The following is a 24,063-nucleotide window of genomic DNA, read 5'->3' as shown; positions in this document are numbered from 1 at the left end:
GAAAAAACGAAGATAGAAAATCCCATTTATGAGTTATAAGCTATATATACGGTATACCTTTATTAATACTGGTTCAATAGAAATAAGGATATGCGGTAGACTAGAAGCCAATTCATGAGACAAGTTGAACTCTTAATCCAGGTCTCACAGTGTGTAAAAAGTAAACAATTATTATAGGTCAAACTGAGTACAGACTTCAGCATGGTTTCTAGTCTCAACGTGACAGATTAATATGCAAAAAAAAGGAACCGACAATGAAATAAAAAAAGGCGCAAGGTAGGGCCGACCTTGCAAGGGCTGTGTAGCCAGTCAAAGTCGTTCAAAACTTCCATCAGGGTTGTGTAAAACAATTCAAAGGGGAATTAAAAAAATCGCTTCAAATTTCAACGTTTCATGATGAAAAATTTGTTAATTCTCAATCAAAAGAATGTTATATATAACAAGAGAAATTTTATTTGCATTCTGTTTTTCGTATGTTTGGTTCAAATTTGCAAACCTTCTGTGAGGCACTTTGTTCAGTGTATATTATTTTCCTTAATATCAGAGTTTCACCCTCTACAAATTTACCATCTGCTGTGCGATGTCAAATAAAAGGCTGAAAGTAAACATTCCATGACGCTAAAATCTGAAACCAAGTGTTATGAATATAGGTCGTGGATGATAAGTCCAGTACGCACATAGTCAAATTGCACCCTGTTACCCTGATCCTTAGAATGGTACATAAAGCTAGACAAGTCTTAGCCTCTGTGGCTCATTTTAATTTATTGTCGAGCCTGCAACTTTTGTTGCAGAAAGCTCGACATAGGGATAGTGATCCGGCGGCGGCGGCTACGGCGGCGGCTACGGCGGGGGCTACGGCGGCGGCGTTAGCTAACTTCTTAAAAGGTTTATATTTTAGAAGGTGAAAGACCTGGATGCTTCATACTTTGTATATAGATGCCTCATGTTACGAAGTTTCTGTCAGTCACATGTCCAATGTCCTTGACCTCATTTTCATGGTTCAGTGACCACTTGAAAAAAAAGTTCAGAATTTTTGTAATGTTGAATTCTGTCTTATTATAAGTAATAGGATAACTATATTTGGTATGTGCGTACCTTGCAAGGTCCTCATGCCCGTCAGACAGTTTTCACTTGACCTCGACCTCATTTCATGGATCAGTGAACAAGGTTAAGTTTTGGTGGTCAAGTCCATATCTCAGATACTATAAGCAATAGGGCTAGTATATTTGGTGTATGGAAGGACTGGAAGGTGTACATGTCCAACTGGCAGGTGTCATCTGACCTTGACCTCATTTTCATGGTTCAGTGGTTATAGTTAAGTTTTTGTGTTTTGGTCTGTTTTTCTCATACTTTATGCAATAGGTCTACTATATTTGTTGTATGGAATGATTGTAAGGTGTGCATGTCTAGTGGGCAGATGTCATGTGACCTTGACCTCATTTTCATGGTTCAGTGGTCAAAGTTAAGTTTTTAAGTTTTGGTCTTTTTATCTAATATTATATGCCAAAGGTCAGCTATATTTGGTGTATGGAAATATATTATGATCTATATGTCAGTCCCGCAGGTTTATTTGACCATGACCTCAATTGCACAGTTCATTGCACAGTGTTAAGTTTTTGTGTTTTGGTCTATTTTTCTTAAACTATAAGTAATAGGTCAACTATATTTGTTGTATGGAAGCTTTGTTAGCTGTACATGTCTGTCTGGCATGGTTCATCTGACCTTGACCTCATTTTCATGGTTCATTGGTCTTTGTTTAGCTATCTTGGTTAATGTTAAGTTTATGTGACAGTTGTAATAAAGCTTTATACTTAGGACTTTCAACATAATATCAATGATTAGTAAAGAAGGCGAGACATTTCAGTGTGTGCACTCTTGTTTTTTATTTTTTTGTTTGTCTATTTCAAAAATTAAAAAAAAATTATATATATATTATCAAATCTTTTTTTTAATTATTTTTTTATGTAGATAATGCAACCTTAGCTTCTTATTATTATATTTCTGTGTAGCTGAACTTTATGTGAATGTCTTTTATTTGCACTATTTTTTTTTTTTTAAACACGACTGTAAAATGATCAATCAGACTTCTGCCTCGTTCACACGTACATTTTATTTGAATTGAATTTGAATCGAATGCAAATCAAAATTGCTAATCACGTTCACATACTCTTCTTTTTTAATTCGAATTGGCTAATTCAAATTATCCAATGGGAATTAGAAATACGATTTTTAATACGAATTAAAAGTTAATGTTGTTTGGACAGTACAGCAAATTTGACGTGCAATGTAATTCGAATTAGAATTGACGTTAGGAAGTAAAACGTTTTGAATGCAAATTAAACGAATTTGAATTAGTTAATGCAAATTGAATTCGAATTACGTGTGAACTCAGCATAGATTTCGTTGACTTTTCCATATCCTGTATATTTTTGCAACAATTTGTTACTTATATAAATACTTTATTCGCTCGTATTTATTGTAATATATTATTAACTATGTCAAAGTCGACGTGATTTGTGGAATTGACCAGTACGTCGAAAAAACATCATTCAGTCATTTTAAAATTCAAATTACAGTAACACATTGCTACGACTGAAGATGACAAGCATAACACCTTCAAAGAGACAAAGGATGGACAAGGACGTTTTGACTCCTATTTCACAATTCCACTCAGCAGAAGGCAATACTCTATTACACTCATATGAAAAAGTTCCACAGCTATAACATTTATAACCTACAAAAACATGTTTAGCCCCACACGCCCCAGCCCATTAATAAATTGCTGAATAATGATCCACAGTCAGTAAACTCTACATGGATAAAAAAATCTAAGGTACAGACCATTTGATTTTCAAGGGCGGGGGTCACAGATAATTTAGAGATTAAAAAAATGCTGGCCCTGTTTTTTGCCGTCGTACCTGGGTTGAAATAATAATCTTGCCTAAATTTTTGCGATTAGAAAAAAAAACTTCCAACAAAATTATTTAGCATCAAATGAATTAAAAACGCATATTTTTTTAACACTTAAAAAAAATGTTAATAAGAAATTCATTCTTCGGTTACTTGTTATAACCTTTATTTCAGTGACTAACTTAGCTAGGGAGAATTTTTCCATGTCTTTTTTTTACTGACAAATCCCACATAATATATTAGTACATAGCTTGGATCCATCCAATCATTTTATAATAGAAAATTAATTCGGGAGTCGAATACAGCATCAAAAATGTTAAACCCTTGCACTTTAACTAATAATTTATACATGCCCCACTTCAGGAACTGTTTAACAAGTGCATTTTACACTTATTTTATGTTTTTGAGCACAAAAAGGTCCACAAAAAAATTGCCTCGCAATGCTCCGCCACGAAATTTATTCGACACCCCCACTTTGAAAATCAGGGATCTGCCCCTGTATCCCAAGATCCCTAGCATGGCATCCGACACAACTTGAAAGTATTAATCTTAATTTTAGCCAAGATATTCCACTTTTTTTTTTATCCATTTGGATTGTTGACTTTTTGACACATTTCATGTTTCAAATTCTCTTTTTCATTATTTTGTATTTGACTTTCAAAAAAGTGTCATAAGTCTTTTTGTTAAAAAAATGATGTTTTCATGAGTGAAATTAAAGTGTCGGGAGAGGGTCAGAATGCAGAATTTTGCACCATTTACCTGAAAATTTTTCGAGGGCATGGGCTGACCCAAACCCCCGATGAATATCCGCCACGTTGAGGCGGGATGAGTTGCTCTGCGACCCATAAAATTTCCTGTCGTACCAATATAAATTTGAGTGCTATGCCTCTGACTGTATCAGGATTTGTCTTAAAATTGTTTGTAAGATGTTTGAAATCTTTGATATTTGAAAACTAATTCTCTATCACTGAATTTAATTTTACATTCATCAAATGTTTTAAAGTTTTCTAGTAATATTAGAGATTTTAAAGAGAAAGACAGAATACCTGACCAGACTTTCATCAGGATATCATTGATTATTTAAAATTCTGCTGAAATGCAATAGAGTATTTTCATCAAAATGTTTTTGTGTTATTTGCATTTTTATTTTGTACCAAATACAAGTTATTTTACAAATTTTCAGTAAGATTGTCAGGTATGAAATTTTTACCTAAGATATGCATAGATAATCTGCCACTCAGATACATTGCTATTACATACCATCAGAGTTCATAATAGCAACTATGAGTTTTGCCTCACAATCAATCAGCAGTCTACTATATATTTTTATACCCCCCGCTTTGAAAAAAGGGGGTATACTGTTTCACCTCTGTCTGTCCTTCCATTCATCAGTCCGTCAGTCCGTCCGTGCCATTTACATTTTTGTCACATTTTTCTCAGGAACTACACTACAAGGATTTCTGAAATTTGGTTTCAGGCTTGATAACAACTTCCTGTTTACCGAACACTTGTATGATTTCGTTTTTTATTTGATTTTGCCATGTGATTATGGACTTTTCGAATTGATTTTCCTCTCAGTTCAGTCTTTTTGTGATTTTTACTTTTTACACATGGTAGCAAAATTGAAAATTTTCGTCACAATTTTCTCAGGAACTACAATACAAGGATTTCTGAAATTTGGTTTCAGGGTTTATATCAGTCAGCTTTACCGTGTGATGCGCTTTCAGATTCATCACTTGACAACTTCCTGTTTACCAAACACTTGTATGATTTCGTTTTTTATTTGATTTTGCCATGTGATTATGGACTTTCCGAATTGATTTTCCTCTCAGTTCAGTCTTTTTGTGATTTTTACATTTAACACATGATAGCCAAGTTGAATATTTTCGTCACAATTTTCTCAGGAACTACAATACAAGGATTTCTGAAATTTTGTTTCAGGGTTTATATCAGTAAGCTATACCGTGTGAGGCGTTTTCAGATTCATCACTTGACAACTTCCTGTTAACCGAACACTTGTATGAATTTACACATGATAGCCAAACTGTTAAAAAAATTTGTCACATTTTAATCAGGAACTACAATATAAGGATTAGTCTCTGTAGTTTGGTCCTCTCCAGATACAATAATATATTTATAAATATTATATTTTTGCTGACTAGTCAAGCTCACTTTCATTTTTTAGAATACAATAAAATTTAAAAGTTCAGTTAGTCAACATGACAGACATTTGAAGGCATAGAACAAATTCAGTGAGGTAAGAATAGTTTATAACCAAAATTCTTATATTTTACCGGATAGAAGACCTAGATGCTTCATACCTTGTATACATATGCATTATGTTGCGAAGTGTCTTGTCTGTCATATATAACCTCGATTTTATAGTTCAGTCACTGCTTCGAAAAACTATATGGGATCCTTGCATGTTCCACATGTCATTTCAGACGGGGCCTACGTGACCTTCACCTCAATTCATCGATCAGTTTTCAAGTTTTACTTTCATGGTTTAGTCCCTAGCTCATAACTATAAGCATTAGGTCAACTATATTTGGTGTATGGATTATTGACAGGTGTACATGCCTTAATCGGGTAGATTTCGATTGATCTTGATCCCATTATCATGGATCATTGGTCATGCTTATCTTTTGTAATATAATTCGTTTCTGTTATGTTCATTGGTTGAAAGTGAACTAACAAAAATACCAAACGCCAAGGGAAACATAAAACAATGGAAAACAAATGTCTTTTTCCTGACTTGGTAAAGGCATTTCCTCATGCAGAAAATTGTGGATCAAACCTGGCTATGTACCAAGCAAAATATCTCACTTGTATGATAATCGAATAGAATTCCATTATATTGAGTAAACCAAACAGAATATGGGTATACACGTCGAAGATTGGAGAACAACTACAATAACTCAAAAATGACCACATCACAATTGCAATATGTTTAAGTACTGATAACATTCATCAGTAAATAATCAAAGCGGATAAACAGTAAAGTTTAAAAAATTTACAAGGACAAAAAGGGGGATAAGTTGTCATGTGGAGGTTTGTTCCTCATGTACTCAAAGCATAGTGTCAACTATATTTGGTGTTTCCAAAATTGTATGCTGATCATGCCTCTCTTACAGGTTGGTCTGTTCATGCCTAATTATCCTGGTTCAAAAATATAGCGTTATGTTTTCATTGTTAAGTCCAATTTAAGATACAATAGGCAATAGGTTAGTCATATACTGTAATACGAATACTGTATATCGCGTTCATCATTATCATGCCAACTTCGCGGCAATTTACGATGTTCACATTTTATTGATGTAGTTAAATAAGAAAGATCCAAGTATTGCATATTAGCGTTATTTCTAAGTGAAATTAGCAAAATTAATACGCACGCGAAAATTAGTTGGTTTACAGTATGTTGCATTGAATGATTGCAAGTGTTACATGTCTATCTGACATAATTCATCTGATCGTTACCTCATTTTCATGGTTTAATAGTGAAATGCAATAGGTAAACTATATTTGGTGTGCGAAATGATTGTAAGGCATATAAGTCTATCCGACAGGTTTCAGTGACTCAACCTTTATTTCGTATACATGGTTCTTTGATAATAATAATTTGTCGCAAAACTGATAAAAGTGTTTCCTTCAGTCGTGATCTGTCAACCAGGTGAGACATTGTAACAAATGCTTTCTTGTCTTAACGCGATATGTTTTGAAAAAAAAAGTTTTCAAGATTAGGCTCCTTTTTGTCGAGCCTTTGACTGTAGTCGAAAAAGCGAGACATAGCGATCTTACATTTCGTCGGCGTCGTCGTCGTCGGCGGCCACAAATAACTTTCTCAAACTATAATGGATTTCTACCAAACTTGGACAAAAGCTGGTTTATGATCACAAACAATGGAAACAACTCATTTTCCTGACTTGATAAAGCCATTTCCTTATGTAAAAAAATGTTGATCAAACCTGGTTAAATTGTAACGCCGCCTCCCAGGTGCTAGAGTCGGACACCAGAGAACACAAGGTCACAAAGAAAAAGAGAGTAAAATGATCTATAAAGTATAAGGTTCCACGTCCACTGTTTACCGTCGGACCAAAACACGTTACAGAAAAGGAAATCGTTTACTTGTGTTTATATTTAATTCTCAGTTATGAAATAAAATATCTGAATAAAATAAAGTTTCATATTTAATTAATATCAAAAATAACCCACGCCGAAGAGAATGGGTCTTGCAGGCACCGTCACTGGTCTGGTCAGGTCCCCGGTAAAGGTTTGTCTTACATAGACACACAAAACTAGTACATGTATATAATTCAACAGTCAAGTAACAAGGTTGTCAGCTATTTTGTATCTTTCTATAATCTCAATTAAAAGATAATAACACCCTTCTACATTATAGAACTAAGAAAACAACAACTTAGTATAACACATTAAATGACATATTAATCATGTAAAAACCACCATCAGAACTCTTAATGAGCACCTTTAATAGCACTGTCACCGTCACCGGAAACCGTATTTAGCACCGTCACCAGTGCCCGTATTTGTCACCGGCACCGACAATCTTCAATTAAACGAGAGGTTCTCAAGATCCTGTATCTCTCACCTGATTCTACTTGGGTTTTTGAAATCATATAAAAAAAATATAAAATTTGGCTAAAAGTAACGACACTTGGCCAGCACCTCATAAGGAAGGGAACATTCATGCTATGCTTGATTTCATTCAATTCAGTGGTTCTTTAGAAGAAAAACTTTGTATGCATTTCCTATAGGGAAACTAAGTCCCCCCACTGGCGGTCATCTTGGATGTTGAAATGGCGACAAAGTAACAACACTTGGTCAGTATCTCATTAAGAACATTCATGCTATGTTTGGTTTCATTCCATTTAGTGTTTCACTAAAAGAAGACATTTGTATGTAATTCTCGTAGGGTCCTGTGTTAAACAAAGTCCCCAGCTGGTGACCATCTTGGATAATGGATCGGCTACAAAGTAACAACACTTTGTCAGCACCTCATAAAGAACATTCATGCTATGTTTTGTTTTATTCCATTCAGTGGTTCTCTAAAAGAAGTCATTTGTATGCATTTCCCATAGGTCCTATGTTTAACTAAGTCCCCATGCTGGCGGCCATCTTGGATGATGGATCGGCTACAAAGTAACAACACTTGGTCAGCACACCATAAGGAACATTCATGCCATGTTTGGTTTCATTCCATTCAGTGGTTCTCTAAAAGAAGACATTTGGATATATTTCCCATAGGGTCCTATGTTAAACTAAGTCCCCTGCTGGCGGCCATCTTGGATGATGGATCGGCTACAAAGTAACAACACATGGTCAGCACCTCATAAGGAACATTCATGCCATATTTGGTTTCATTCCATTCAGTGGTTCTCTAAAAGAAGACATTTGTATATATTTCCCATAGGGTCCTATGTTAAACAAAGTCACCATTCTGGCGGCCATCTTGAATGATGGATTGGCTACAAAGTAACAACACTTGGTCAACACCTTATAAGGAACATTCGTGCCATGTTTGGTTTCATTCCATTCAGTGGTTCTCTAAAAGAAGAAATTTGTATGCATTTCCCATAGGTCCTATGTTTAACTAAGTCCCCATGCTGGCGGCCATCTTGGATGATGGATCGGCTACAAAGTAACAACACTTGGTCAGCACACCATAAGGAACATTCATGCCATGTTTGGTTTCATTCCATTCAGTGGTTCTCTAAAAGAAGACATTTGGATATATTTCCCATAGGGTCCTATGTTAAACTAAGTCCCCTGCTGGCGGCCATCTTGGATGATGGATCGGCTACAAAGTAACAACACTTGGTCAGCACCTCATAAGGAACATTCATGCCATATTTGGTTTCATTGGTTCTCTAAAAGAAGTCATTTGTATGCATTTCCCATAGGTCCTATGTTTAACTAAGTCCCCCGCTGGCGGCCATCTTGGATGATGGATCGGCTAAAAAGTAACAACACTTGGTCAACACCTTATAAAGAACATTCATGCCATGTTTTGTTTCATTCCATTCAGTGGTTCTCTAAAAGAAGACATTTGGATATATTTCCCATAGGGTCCTATGTTAAACAAAGTCCCCATTCTGGCGGCCATCTTGGATGATGGATCGGCTACAAAGTAACAACACTTGGTCAGCACCTCATAAGGAACACATTTATGCCATGCTTGGTTTCATTCCATTCAGTGGTTCTCTAGAAGAAGTTCAAAATGTAAAAAATTAACGACGACGACGACGACGGACGACGACGGACGACGGACGCCAAGTGATGAGAAAAGTTAACTTTCAATGCTTGTCTGTATTTCTCAGACATGTTTCAGCTCTATTAAAGTTTATCACTCCCCATTCTTTGTCAACCCAATACTCCGTCGGTTCTGTTTTTGTATTTATACTTTCGACTGACCAATGGCAGAGCTTGTTACATATTGTATACCAACCAATGTTGATATTGGATTGATCTTCAATGGGTTTTTACTTTAAATTTATAAGTAGATCATAAGAACAGTTTTATTTGAGTTTATAATATAATAAGGTATCTATACCGCGAAAGTACGGAATCAGTACGTGAAATAAAACTTCTAAACACGCTAACATACACAAACCTGTCGTATCATAGAAACAACACCCAAAATAACAAATTACAAGTCTTCCATTACTTGCAACATTAGACATCTCACTAACTTCTATCGTTTATCCTCAATAATTTCTAGAATCTATACAGACATGGGTTTTCTATAAAAAAAAGGGGGGAATGCCGGCATTACAATATACCAAGCAAAACATCTCATTTGTATGACAATCGAATATACTGTAATACGAATACTGTATATCGCGTTCAGCATTGTGAAGCCAACTTCGCGGTGATTTACGATGTTCACATTTTATTGATGTAGTTAAATAAGAAAGATCCAAGTATTGCATATTAGCGTTATTTCTAAGTGAAATAAGCAACATTAATACGCACGCGAAAATTAGTTGGTTTACAGTATGTTGCAATGGATGATTGCAAGTGTTACATGTCTATCTGACATAATTCATCTGATCGTTACCTCGTCGTCGTCGGCGTCGGAGGCGTCCACAAATATTCACTCTGTGGTTAAAGGTTTTGAAATTTTAATAACTTTCTTTAAACTATAATGGATTTCTACCAAAGTTGGACAAAAGCTGGTTTATGATCATAAATAGTATGAAGAGGTAAATTTTGTAAAAATAAAATTCCTTTTTTCCGTATTTTACTTATAAATTGACTTAGTTTTTCTTCTAGTTAACTTTACATACAGTCTGCAGTTAAAAGTGTTTAAAACATTTATTAGATTCATAACCTATCCTGGATTTTTACCAAACTTTGACAGAAGCTTCTTACAATCAAAAGTATTAAGAGGAATAATTTTATTGATTTTTTTCCTCATTTTTGTTGAGCCTGTGATTATCAGCAAAAGTAGGCGAGACACTGGGTTCCGCGGAACCCTTAAGAATTTTTAGATAGTATTACTTGTAGCAAAACGACAATTTGGTGTATGGTATGATTGTCCATTTGGCATGATTTATCTGACCTTCACCACAAGGTTTATGTTAGGCAAATGGTTATATATATTTCTCATATATTTTAAGCATCAGGTCATCTTTATTTGGTGTACACTATGATTGTTAGGTGAACATGTTCGTTAGACAGGGTTCAGATAACATTATAATTAATTTTAAGTTGAATGGAATTGTTATAAATAAAAGGCAAAAGTAGTATACCGCTGTTCGAAAGTCATAAATCGATTAAGAGAAAACATATCCAGGTTACAAACTAAAACCGTGGGAAACACATCAAGATTTTTGCGTTCAATATACTGCGGATTACTTTTTATTATAAATCTAATTTTAACAGTAATATCTTTATTTTTTAGGGGTTTTCCCTTCTGTAGAACGTATTTTTATTGAATTATTCTATCCACAATTATGACTTTTTTAAGAAGATGATGTTAGTTCGGCCCCTCTTATGGTATATTGTCTCGCCTTGACATAGTAAAAAGCGAAACATAGGTATGCTTGTCCGGCGTCGGCGACAACAGCGGCAGTGGCGTCAACAATGTGTTAGTTTGTGATTAGGTCCAGTGTATAGTTTAACACAAGTGGTAGGGCATTCATATTTAGTAGGCAGTTGCATAATTATTGGTATATCTCATTTCCATGGAGATTATTTGTCCCATGCCCCCTCATTCATGGTGACTTTGAAACCTTTACTTAAGTTAAAATGTATTAGTTTGTGATTAGTTCAGTTCGAGGGAAACCATTAGTGGTAGACCAAGGTTTATCTCACTTCCATAAAGAATATTTGGCCCCGCCCCATCAGTCATGGTCTATCGACTTTGAAACTGTTGCATAGTTTGCATGTACTAGTTTGTGATTATATCAGTTTGAGATGAACTACTAATGTTAAGCCAATGATATTTTTGTATACAAGTTTATTGTCATTTGATTTAATCCTGGTATCTATGATGAGTTTATTTACAACCACTGAGTCGATGCCACTGCTGGTGGAGTTTTAATTCCCCTAGGGTATCACCAGCCCAGTAGTCAGCAGTTCTGTGCAGACATGAATTATCATTGATATGATCATAATTATAAATTAACTTTACAAAACTTTGAATTTTGAAATACTAAGGCTTTTCCACCCCAGGAATAGATTACCTTAGCTGTATTTGGCAAAACGTTTTGGAATGTTGGTCATCAATGCTCTTCAATTTACTACTCTTGAAAGTGTAGCTATAGCTGCAGAACCCCTGTAACAAACAGGTTATCACATCCTATAGTGGTGTCTAAATAAACATATTGCCAGGGACTTCGTTACTACAAATTAACCCAAATTTTTTTTAAGATACAAAATCAGTCAGTGTTCTTTTTATACAATGATATTGTCAAACCTTCATGCAATTTTACAAAACTTGGACAGATGTTTTTTTTTTTTTATGAAAAAAGACAATAACACATCTATTAAAATTGAAAACAAATGTCAAGTTAACCGGTTAGCATTTTTTTTCGTATTCGATATTCGGTCCTGCAAACGGTATTTGACAATACTTGAATATCTGTAAAAAGTAAAATAACAAACATACTTAGTTAGTTCTGAGGAAAATTCAAAACGGAAAGTCCATAATCAAATGGCAAAATCAAAATTTCAAACAATTTAACAAATGGATAACATTTGTCATATTCCTGACTTGGTAGAGATACGTTGTAAAAAGTAAATGACAAAATAACAAAAATACCGAGCTCCAAGGAAAATTCAGAACGGAAAGTACCTTAACAAATGGCAAGATTAAAGCTCAAACGAAAAGAAAACAACTATTATTTAGGTGCAATTAAATATTCTCTATCAACATCTTTGTGAAGTTTTAAAAGTGCGAAATCCAAAACTTTTATATTTGTACAGGACTAAGTGCTTTGGAAATGTAGATAATATAAAAAATATAACGTTATTACATTTTTCCTTCTTATTCTGATTTCGACCTGAAGATGCATGCAATATTTGTTACCGATCGTTAAAATTTTTAACGACTCTGCATGTATCAGAATATTGGTGAGGTTTCGAACGATTTTTTTTATCAAATAAATCATTGTTATTTTTACATTTTTTAACATAACAAATGTTCTAAATATTTTTAAGTGTACATCGAAGATCATATCTTTAGAAATAATTTACTAGATGTCAAGTATTTTAAAAGTCAATAACAGCTCACAGTCATAGGTACATGCGGACAGGACATTCATTTTTTGTCCTCCCCTTTTTTGGAAATTCGTTACTTTTTGTTTTCTTTTAATTTTATTTTTTTCGCGTTTTTCTGTTAAACAGGGGAAAAGGAAAAGAAACATATTGACAACCACTGTCGACAATGGATTTGGTCTCGGATAAAAATATATGAACATGTGTAGAATCATTGACATTTCCTATCAATCAAAAGCTACTTTTAATTGATGTCAATCATACATTATAAATTATAAATGTTGTTGTTGTGAGTATTTTCTGTAACATTAACGATATTATCTGCATGGATGCTTGATAAAGTGGCTGAACTTCTTAATAAAAATGAACAAAACTAAATTAGTAAAATGAATTTCAGCTTATAAGGTTAGGGCATATTTTTTCAATATCGGAAAAATATTCACTAATGAATGTCAAATCAAATATCATATGCCATACACCGAACGCCCTTTCCTAAAACAGATTTAAAAGAAGGCTTCACATATATTTCTTTTAATATCTGGTGCTCTTACTGGTGCAATGAACACAGTAAAATACATCATACACATGTATTTTCTAGGAATATTGATTCCTGTGATGGGATTCAATAGTAGGGTATGTATTTTATTCATAAACTTATCCGAATTTAATGTAAGAGAATTTGATATTTTAACACCGAGGGGAAAAATAACGGAAAGTAACAAAATAAAAAAAATTATATTAAAGCAACAATGACTTCAAAAACAGAGGCAAACGATTACAAAGGAACACTCAAACTTATTAGTCGAAGATAAATTGACAACACTATGGTAAAAAAACGAAAAAGACCAACAGAAAACAATAGGTCACAAAACAATATATAGAAAACTAAAGTCTAAGCAACCCGAACCCAACCAAAAATTGGATGTGATATCAGGTGCTCCAGAAGGGTAGCAGATCTAGAGGTTTACATAAATCATATTATTTTAAAAGAACTATTCATCAAAAATAATACATATACTGAAACACTAAAACGGTAGTTTTCAAATGGACAACACATAAATATATACAAAGAACGAAAATTGAACTGTTTGAATAAAAAATCTTTCTTAAGTATCCTCTACGACTTTTTTTTTACTTAAAGATGATTTTCACAAATATGTTGGTAAACTTTAAGTCGTTCTCTCACCATTTAAACTAATGCTAGTTCTTTTCACATTAATTCGCATGAATGTATTTGTGACAATTAACAATCTACAGACTACTGTGCAGTAGCATTTTGTTTACAAAGGTCAGTGCTTTTGTGTAAAGATTTTCATAGTACGTTTGTATAAATATGTGTACTATTCGAATTATCAGTAAAGCAATAAACAACGTCAGTTTGATGCTGGTATCAGCGAGCTCTTAATTGGTATGAGTTGTCTCCGATGTTAACGTTTTAAAATATTTACAATTCGTTATTAAATTTAAATTATTAATCTTTAAATAAAACCACAACAAAAGTCATTTTCTTATCAAAATTGAAAAGTCAAAAACTATGTTGCAATCTTACAACTCGATGTTGACTGAAAAGACGAAGGTTCCCTATGATCCTTTGATGTGTTTCTGGAACATGAATCTTGATGTATTATGTTTTGTTTGTATTTTCTAAACAGTTTGACTGTCCGCTTTAAAAATCAATGATTTGTAAGTTTTGTTACTAGTAATATCATCCCAAAAAAATAATCGATTATATCTCTATATCATTTGTCTTTTCATTAGCTGAAATTTATTTTTTTTAAATTTTGTTTTTGTTATATTTTTTTTTTCTATAGATTCCACAGTATGAAAATGTTTTGAACGAAAACAAGAGTAATAATCGTCAATTACAAAGAGAGATGTTCAAACCAGAGGAAAAAGACAAGAGTAATAATCGTCAATTACAAAGAGTGATGTTTAAACCAGAGGAAAAAGACAAGAGTAATAATCTTCAATTACAAAGAGAGATGTTTAAACCAGAGGACGGCCTTGATTTCATGGATAAAATGAAAGTAAGTAGTGAAACAACTAACAACAATGTTTGATTATTCGATTAGTAAATAGGGTTAAGTGTTTGAGGTATGTTCGAGACACGATGTTGATTCGATATCGATACACGACTTTTCGTATGTGTGTTGTTATGTCCACATGGTCTGAATCCTGTCTTGAATGTTGATATCGAATCGATATCGAAAAGCTTTCCGTATCCCTAAACCTCTGCCTTTGTTGTCGATATCGACGATATCGACGATATCGAATCGTTATCGCCAACATCCTAAAACTTAAACAACGGCCTGAAACCTCTGTCTTGGTTGTCGATATCGACTATATCGATGATATCAAATCGATATCGACAAACATTCCAAAGCTTGATCAACGGCCTGAAACCTCTGTCTTGGTTGTCGATTATTGTGAATATAACAATATGTATAATATACAAAATATACAATGAAGATAAAATGGTGAAAAACGCTAAACGAGCAAAGTAAATTTGAAATATTTTAAAATAAATTGACAATTTTACACAATTGACATTATGTCTATGTTATTGTTTTATATAAATTTCTATGTTGATTATTAAGTTATAAAACTACATTGTATAAGATACTTAACACTATGAAGATCTTCATTTGACAACGCATGAGGGTAATTTGATTATTGATTGAATCATTCGAAGGGGGGACTACGTGCGTTTATATTTTTTTTCCTCCGGTTGAAGTTAATACGTAAATTTTCTTTTTAAATCCAGTTTACATACGAATTTTGTCTATGTTAGCAATGTATTTAAAAAATCATTTAAAATATCTTAACTTGACATTCATCCATACATAGATGTTAACGCAATAAGAATTGATGGTATGGTCGCCCAAGTATTTCGGGATCTGCGTTTTTCATTTGTTTTTAGTTTCAATGTCAAATGTTGTTGTTTGTCCTTGTATGTCTTATTTGTTACCGGGTTTGTCTTTTGTCCCCTGTTTGCACTTCTTCTTAGGTAGTCCTGGGTTGTAAACACTTCTTTTAATATTATGTTTTTTTCTCCTTTATTGTATATCCATATACCATAATCATCGGGGAGAGGTTAAAAATTTTCTATGTCGATATCGACTTCTTTGTTCATACATTTTTTAATTCAGAAGTTTTCGATATCGATTAGATATCGTGTTGTTATTGTCGATATCAACAGTATGTATTTTCATGCGTCGATATCGTACCGAAAATGTCGATATCGATAGTGAGTGTTGTCACGGTGTATTCGTTTGTCGATATCGATTCGATATCGTGTCGACATTGTCGATATCGTCGATATCGGCATCTTGTTTGTCTTGGACATGTATGAAGTGTTTGTATGGTTTTACATAAGAGAAATATATGTGACTGCTCAGTGAGTACATAGGTCTTTGTGTTTGTATGGTGTAATACAAGAGAAACGTCTGTGACGGCGCAATGAGTACATAGGTCTTGGTGTTAATATGGTGTTATACAAGAGAAAGATCTGTGACTGTTCATAGAGGACATAGGTCTTGGTGTTTGTATGGTGTTATACAAGAGAAACGTCTGTGATGGCCCAATTAGGACATAGATCTTGGTGTTTGTATGGTGTTATCTAAGGGAAAGGTCTGTGACGGCTCAAAGAGTACATAGGTTTTGGTGTTTGTATGGTGTTGTACAAGAGAAACGTCTGTGATTATGAAAGAGTACATGAGTATTGGTGTTGGTACGGTGTTATACAAGAGAAAGGTATGTGACTGCTCAAAGAGTAAGTATGTCTTGGTGTTTGTATGGTGGTATACCAGAGAAAGGTCTGTGACTGCTCAAAGAGTACTTAGGTCTAGGTGTTTGTATGGTGTTATCTATGAGAAAAGTCTGTGACTGCTCATAGAGTTCATAGGTCTTGGTGTTTGTATGGAGTCATATAAGAGAAAGGCCTGTGCCGTTTCATTGAGAAAAGGGTCTTAGTTTGTTTTACAAAAGTCTGTTTAAGCCTACTTTCTTGTTTTTCATTCTGAAATGGCAACAAAGGTTCCGGATAAAGAAGTTTAAAATAACGGACGGCTAACGGATAACTTTTTTTCAATCCGTTCATGTCCGTTAGACGTCCGTTCTTATCCGTTAGACGTCCGTTCATATCCATTTCATGTCCGTTTAGCGTACGTTTCATCCGTCGACGTCCATTCTGTCCGTTGGAAAATTTTGAGCATGTTCAAAACTTTGAACGGACGTCCAACGGATAAGATGTCCGTTGACGTCCGTTAGGCTCCGTTCGTGCTATCCGGTAAGGTGTGACCAAGGCTTAAGAAATGAAAAAAATACTACTAAATTCAAAACTCGTTCAAATGATATCTACACCTCACAATCTTCAAAATCGCTCATCTAAAAATTATTACAATCGCTAACATTTTTAACAAGACAAATCGTGGTTAATATTCTATCGATATATGTCATGCCAAAAAAAAAAACCTTAGATGTCCCCGTTTTCCCACAAATAATACGGTAAGGTCTTCGCTTAATCGTCGCAAATCTTCCTTAAATTTTGAAATTGATCTAAATTGAAAAACTGACAGTATCTATTTACTCTCATGAAACAAACCTGGATGCGAAATTCAGTACGTAGGTGAAACTGGACCTTACTTATCGAGGCGCACGCAAGAACACTTTTTATCCTTTTAAAAGACCTAATAAATTAAAAAGAATCATTTATCAACATCATAAGAAGCACAATAATCATATTAGATATTGAGCAGTTCAACCTTTAGAAGTAGTAAATAAGCAGCATAGGGAATCTAAGGCCGTGTTCACACCAAACGCCATGTACAGTAAACATGTTTACATTTAGTTTAATGTAATCTACACTGGTTTCACATTAAATGTGTTCACATCCATACACCTTGTTTAGTTACCTGTACATAAGGTTTGTTCACACTTGTAAACTATGTGTCATTTAAATGTTCAATAAGTAGAATCGAATGCATTTTCCGGACAACGTTTCTATCAGTTAAAGAACCACCGTTTGACTTCAAAAGGGGTTTTTCTTGCTAAATATTCTCATCCCAATTTGATAAAAATAATATTTTGGTCGTATGATTAAAACAAAAAGTCTTGATAAGGAGCTAATAAAGACACGTTAACTGGTATTTATAACAAATAAATATATCAAGATTAAACAAATATTTTTGTAAATAACTTTGTTATAAATATCAATTTTATTCAAAAATCGTTTCTTCTTTAAATATATATTTTGTTTAGTTTACGTGGGAGTTACACTAACACAACACCGAGTTTTAGGTCAATGTGAACACGGCCTTATATGTTTATTTAGTGTTCATCTATTGAGTGACGAAATTGTATTTGTAATTCTGTATCAGATATTGTTTTGTGTCTTAGCATTTTTAGTTGTGATTCCATCATTTATTTTATTACGTTATTAGAAATAATTCATTTGAATGATTTTGAATTAAAGCAACTATATAAATGTGCACAGGATTTATTTGTTTTACACAGTTTGATTTGACATAATAAGCTGTAATATCACTAACACAATTGTATATCAAAATTCTTGTAATTGTTTTGAAATACATCAAATAACATAAATAGAAACCTAATCCAATTTTAACGTGCAACGTTACTTTTTGTGGCGTTACACCATTCGTCTTATAGACACACACTTCGTCTTTCTATTACGCTGTTTTGTTTTGTTCTGTCGTAAATTGTTTTAGTTTTTCGTTGTTATTCTGTGATTAATATGTCGAAATGTACTTTATAAAAAAAAAATATATTTATTTTTATGTTATTGGTGTTTTTGCATTTATTTTGCTGTGTTCCCGTCATGTAATGTTGTCATTTTATATGTATATTTAATATTGTCATAAAGCGAGGAGGTTTTCCTAGCCTCTGTTTGTTTTTTGTAACACGGGTTTGTTTTCTGTCAATCGATTTATGACTTTTGAACAGCGGTAGTATTGCCTTTATTCGAACCAACAGTACAAATATTTCTGATCTATTTCTATTTGAAAAAACAACTGCAGACATTAATTGTTAACCAAACTCTTTTCTTCACCTTTAAATAAATTACATAAATATTTAGAGGATTGTCACACAATTCCATATTGCTGTCCCAAATATGAAATCCTTCAAATTATAATGGAATATTGTTTTTCTAACTGTTTACAAAAAATGATTACAAGTAATTTCTTTTAATTGTTGTACAATGTGAGATCGCATCGCCAACTGTAATTTCATACGTCCGTAGCAGTTTTTATATAATTGTCTGTAAAACATGCGGCATACGATTACTTTTGAATGGTTCTTTACGTTTAAATTATTTTTAATGTTTTAAGTGATTTATTTGTATTGATGACTATATAATGTCTGGCGTATCAAATTGTAAGCCTGGTACCTTTGAAAACTATGAAGTATATCCAAGGAAAATGACAAGAACTTGCAATAATATAATGTTTTACGAACTTTATAAGACAAAATGTTACTGCTGTTCAATAATATTTGTCGCATGCATTTTATGGATCACAATGGAAAGCATTCAAATTTTTTTGGGGAATATGGAAAAAAAAGTAACTAAGATTTATTTCAAAGATTTAGGAAGTTTACATAGATTCGTTATGTAACATGTTACTAGTGTAGGTTGAAGTTCGTGTACAAATGCTGTAATTAACTTTATTAATGAATCTTACTGATGGTTGGTTGCAAGTGTTCTCGATAAAAAGTCGACTAAAATGTGTAATTTGCACGAAAATCGAAAGAATAACAGGCAGTACTAGTCAAAATATTGATTCCTGTTTAACATTTCTTATATATTTATCATTATTCAAGGTAATTCAATACATGCATGGAAAGGAAGTTGGAAAACGTGTTGATTGGGCACAAAGGTTTGCTGCTGCTGAAAAGGTAAATTATTAATACCCTTTAACTCATGCAATGAGAATGCGCGTTTTTCGTAGAGGAATACGTTTTGACCAGTCATTCATTACAAACAGGTTAAAGTTTGTGATCAGAGACTGTCAATTTGATGGTATCATTAGCCCAGTAGTCAGCACTTCTGTGTTGATTTTTAGTTATCATTGATATGTTCATAATTATAAATCAACTTTTAACAAAACTTTGAATTTTAAAAATACTAAGGCTTTTCTACCTCAGGAATAGATTACCTTAGCTGTATTTGGCAAAACTTTTAGGTTGCATTTCTGTAAATATTGACAATGCAATTTCCCATAGGAACTCCCTTTACGGCTAAAACTGTACCACTTTTACTATGAAGTTTTGAAAAAAATCATATCCTAGAATAGAAAGTTCATATGCACTACTATTTTTTTCAAAGGTCATACTATAGGGCTGTGCTGCATATTTTCAACGTTTATATGCTCCGAACTTGTAAGAGTTAAAACTAACACTAAAATTCTTAACTACTCCTACTTCTACTGTATGGTTACCACAGATTTCAATATAAAACAATATTCACATATAAATTTACTGGTAACATTCCCAGGTTATGTCTCTATGAGATACAACCTACAGATCAGAACTGGGAACCAGTATGTAAACAAAATTAATTATCTATGAGTATTCTATTTCTCCCCAAAAGAGGCGTGGTTTGAGAAACAGCGGTATTTACAAAGTGCAATCTTATATATATAACCAAATATTTCTACAACAGGTTATGGAGTTGTTAAGTCATATCTTCTTTCGTCAATCACATTCCGTTTAATCCATTTTAAAAGGATTACTCAGTTGTTATTTATTTTAAGTATTAAAAATACAACAATGGTTGCAAAACAATTCTGAAACAACTGTTTTGAAGATTACTTATTATCATACAACTGTTTGTACAATTCATTTTGATTGGATAACACAAAAAAATTCTATTGCATCAATTTCAAAATCGATGGGCTAAAATGGTATGCGACGTCATTTTGACTAATTTTGTATTAACGATGTTGCCCTCAGTTACATTAGGATGGAGATGTAGTATATTTGAGGATCTAGAAGTATCAATTTTTTTTATCTCCAAATATTTCGCAACCATAACATCTGAAAATGATTTTGAAAGGCTTTGTATATTCACGTTAGATTTAAGATTAAACTATCGGGAAAAGCTTTAAAATCCTTTAAGCCACACAGATGTGGCTTCATTTGGAAATAATAAACCGAATGCTATAGGTTCTGCCAGACGTTTTAACGGAAATAATGGTTTGAAATTTGGATATCTGTTATTCTTTTAGACCACTGTGTGTAAGATACAATAATGTCCTCTATGATAGTTTGTACTTCGTACTGTTCAATACGGTCCTCAACAATTTTTGCTGTGAAATAGTCATAATCTAAATATTCCTTATCAAATTATGTCTTTCACTAGTTTTTATATAAAAAAAAGATGTGGTATGATTGCCAATGAGACAACCGTCCACAAGAGACCAAAATGACACAGAAATTAACAACTATAGGTCACCGTACAGCCTTCAACAATGAGCTAAGTCCATACCGCATAGTCAGCTATAAAAGGCCCCGAAATGACAATGTAGAACAATTCAAACGAGAAAACTAACAACCTTATTTATATGCAAAAAAAAAAAATGGACGAAAAACAAATATGTAACACATAAACAAACGACAACCACTGAATAACAGGCTCCTGATTTGGGACAGGCACATACATACATAATATGTTGTTCTTCGCAACGAAAGGTAGAGAGTATTTAATAAATAATATATATAACCATGAAATTCTGCATCGATTAATTCTTATCTGCAATACACAAGCGTTCAAATTTTAAAATATATATGTCCGAAAATAACAAGCAAGGACAGTATTTAATATAACAAAAAAATATTGAACTTTTAGATAAAATATTTGCCTTTAATTCATATACCATAATTGTACTCCATCATACTGTAATTTCTTATGGTAATGTCTTGTGACTAATTATACCTCTTGTTGCTTGTATTTTTTGTCATCTATTGTACAAGTCTACTTTTTTGTTTATAACTGTATGTATGTATTTATTAATCTTTTTGGGTTGGTTTGTTCATGGTGTTATCATAAAACAATAATACACTTGAATGATATATAATGTCGAAAATGTAATTTCAATAACCTACCTATACAAGAATATGGCACGAAAATTAATTCTTTAAAAATAATGTTTTGTTCAGCCTAATTTTATTTTGATAACACACTTGAGCCTGGCTAAATCATTGAAATTAGAAAAATTGGAATTTTTTAAGCATTAAATGTTATAGAACAATTATCATAATTAAAATTCAATATTTTGAGACATGAACATATTTCGTAGATTCTCATTTTCACTGACAACTGATTGTTGGTGTCGTTAGTCATAATGCATTAATCCTATCGATATTATTGCTAACCACTTTAATTTTGGTTTTGTAGGAAGACGAGTATCTAGACAATAAGAGTAGAAAATGTCAGAAATTATATAATCAATTTGGAAAATTAGGAACAAATTGTCTAATAAAGGAAATCTAGCGGTAGAGCAAAGATGTGCAACTTTTAATCCAATAAAAATATATGGAATAGAGTTTAGAATAGATTTTTTTGTAGATAGTGTAAAGGAAATCATGTTTTTTAGAACTCATCCTTTTTTATTATCAATTAAAAACCAAAAGTTTTCTTTATAAAAACAGCTGATATATATATATATATGTATATATATATATATATATATATATATATATATATATATATATACACGAGTCTAAATTGAAAACTACGTTCAAACCTATGATTGCGTTGGATAAAAACCGCAATTTTTATACGTGTGCATGTCAAACAAATTTCGTTGTAGAAGGGTCTAAAAACAGCACAAACAACATTTTCCAAAAGACCAAAAAAGTGAAAAAGTATATTTAAACAAAACGCATTTGACTAACAGGTCGAACAACTGATGTTCTTTATCCCTGCTGACTGCCATTGACGATTGCCAAATAAAATTGATCACAAGATGTAACAAAATGGATCTGAATATAAATTTAATACGTCACAGAAAAAAAAACTTTGTTAACTTGTGGCTACGATGTTGTGCCACAAACATTCGGTATCAATATTTCATTAGTACACCAGATCTAGATTTCGACAATATATGTCTCTTCAGTGATGTTAGGGATCGAAACGGTATTTGGAAGGCCATATAATTTACTCTCAATTTAAGATTGACTCTTGAATTTTAAGAGACAATATAGGATGAACGGATCATATAAACCGGAGGGAAAATATGATACATGCCCAAACAAAAATTATAAACGAGTCTAAATTGAAAACTACGTTCAAACCTATGATTGCGTTGGATAAAAACCGCAATTTTTATACGTGTGCATGTCAAACAAATTTCGTTGTAGAAGGGTCTAAAAACAGCACAAACAACATTTTCCAAAAGACCAAAAAAGTGAAAAAGTATATTTAAACAAAACGCATTTGACTAACAGGTCGAACAACTGATGTTCTTTAAACCTGCTGACTGCAATTGACGATTGCCAAATAAAATTGATCACAAGATGTAACAAAATGGATCTGAATATAAATTTAATACGTCACAGAAAAAAAACTTTGTTAACTTGTGGCTACGATGTTGTGCCACAAACATTATATAATATATATATATATATATATATATATATATATATATATATAAGAAGATGTGGCATGAGTGCAATTGAGACATATCTCCATCCACGTTACAAGTTGTAAAAGTTAAACATTACAGGTCAAAGAATGTTCTTCAACACGGAGTCTTGGTTCAGCTAGCTATAAAAGGCCCCAAAATTGACTAGTCAAATCAATTCAAACGGGAAAACAAAGTCGTATCTATTTAAACAACGAGAAACGAGAAACACTTATGAACCACATCAACAAACGACAACTACTGAACATCAAATTACTGACAAATTACTGTATATATGTACTGTATCAATCGATGTATGACACTCAAATAAAATATATATTTATTATTTTATTTATTTATGATAAATAAACTCATCATAGATACCTGGATTAAATGACATAATTAAGACAGGTGCAAACAAATGCAGAGGGTTTAAACGTTTTAATAGGTACCAATCTTCATCCTTACCTGAAACAACAGTGTAACATCACAATTTAGAAAGACACATATTAGTATAAACAGTTTCACAACTCAAGGGCTACTCAAGAAGGGCAAGCTGACAATCTCAACGTCTCCTTGGTGCTAAAATCAATGAATTTGTTAATATGATCAACAGAAATGTTATGGACAGTAAACAAAGACTGTATGGGTTTATAATGAGTAGGCAAAGACCTTGGCAGATTTCCTGTCATACATACACCATTCATAGTTTGGATTGACAATGGATCTGTTGGATTTTTTTCATCAAAACAGATTTATTTCATAAAAATAA

The 24,063-nt window shown here is 32.9% G+C and overlaps 1 protein-coding gene across 1 annotated transcript; it reads left to right on the top strand.

The window, feature by feature from the left end:
- Positions 1–13,140: 13,140 nt before the first annotated feature.
- Positions 13,141–22,225, top strand: LOC143062453 (uncharacterized). Its single transcript, XM_076234144.1, has 4 exons — positions 13,141–13,281; positions 14,460–14,675; positions 19,489–19,563; positions 22,064–22,225. Exons 1-4 carry the CDS (start codon positions 13,207–13,209, stop codon positions 22,157–22,159), a joined length of 462 nt encoding a protein of 153 aa, XP_076090259.1. The 5' UTR covers positions 13,141–13,206; the 3' UTR covers positions 22,160–22,225.
- Positions 22,226–24,063: the final 1,838 nt, after the last annotated feature.

This window comes from Mytilus galloprovincialis, chromosome 2, assembly GCF_965363235.1.
Source record: "Mytilus galloprovincialis chromosome 2, xbMytGall1.hap1.1, whole genome shotgun sequence".
In the NCBI taxonomy this organism is placed as follows: domain Eukaryota; kingdom Metazoa; phylum Mollusca; class Bivalvia; order Mytilida; family Mytilidae; genus Mytilus; species Mytilus galloprovincialis.
The sequence above is the reverse complement of the archived record's forward strand: the minus strand, read 5'-3'. Positions and strand labels throughout refer to the sequence as shown.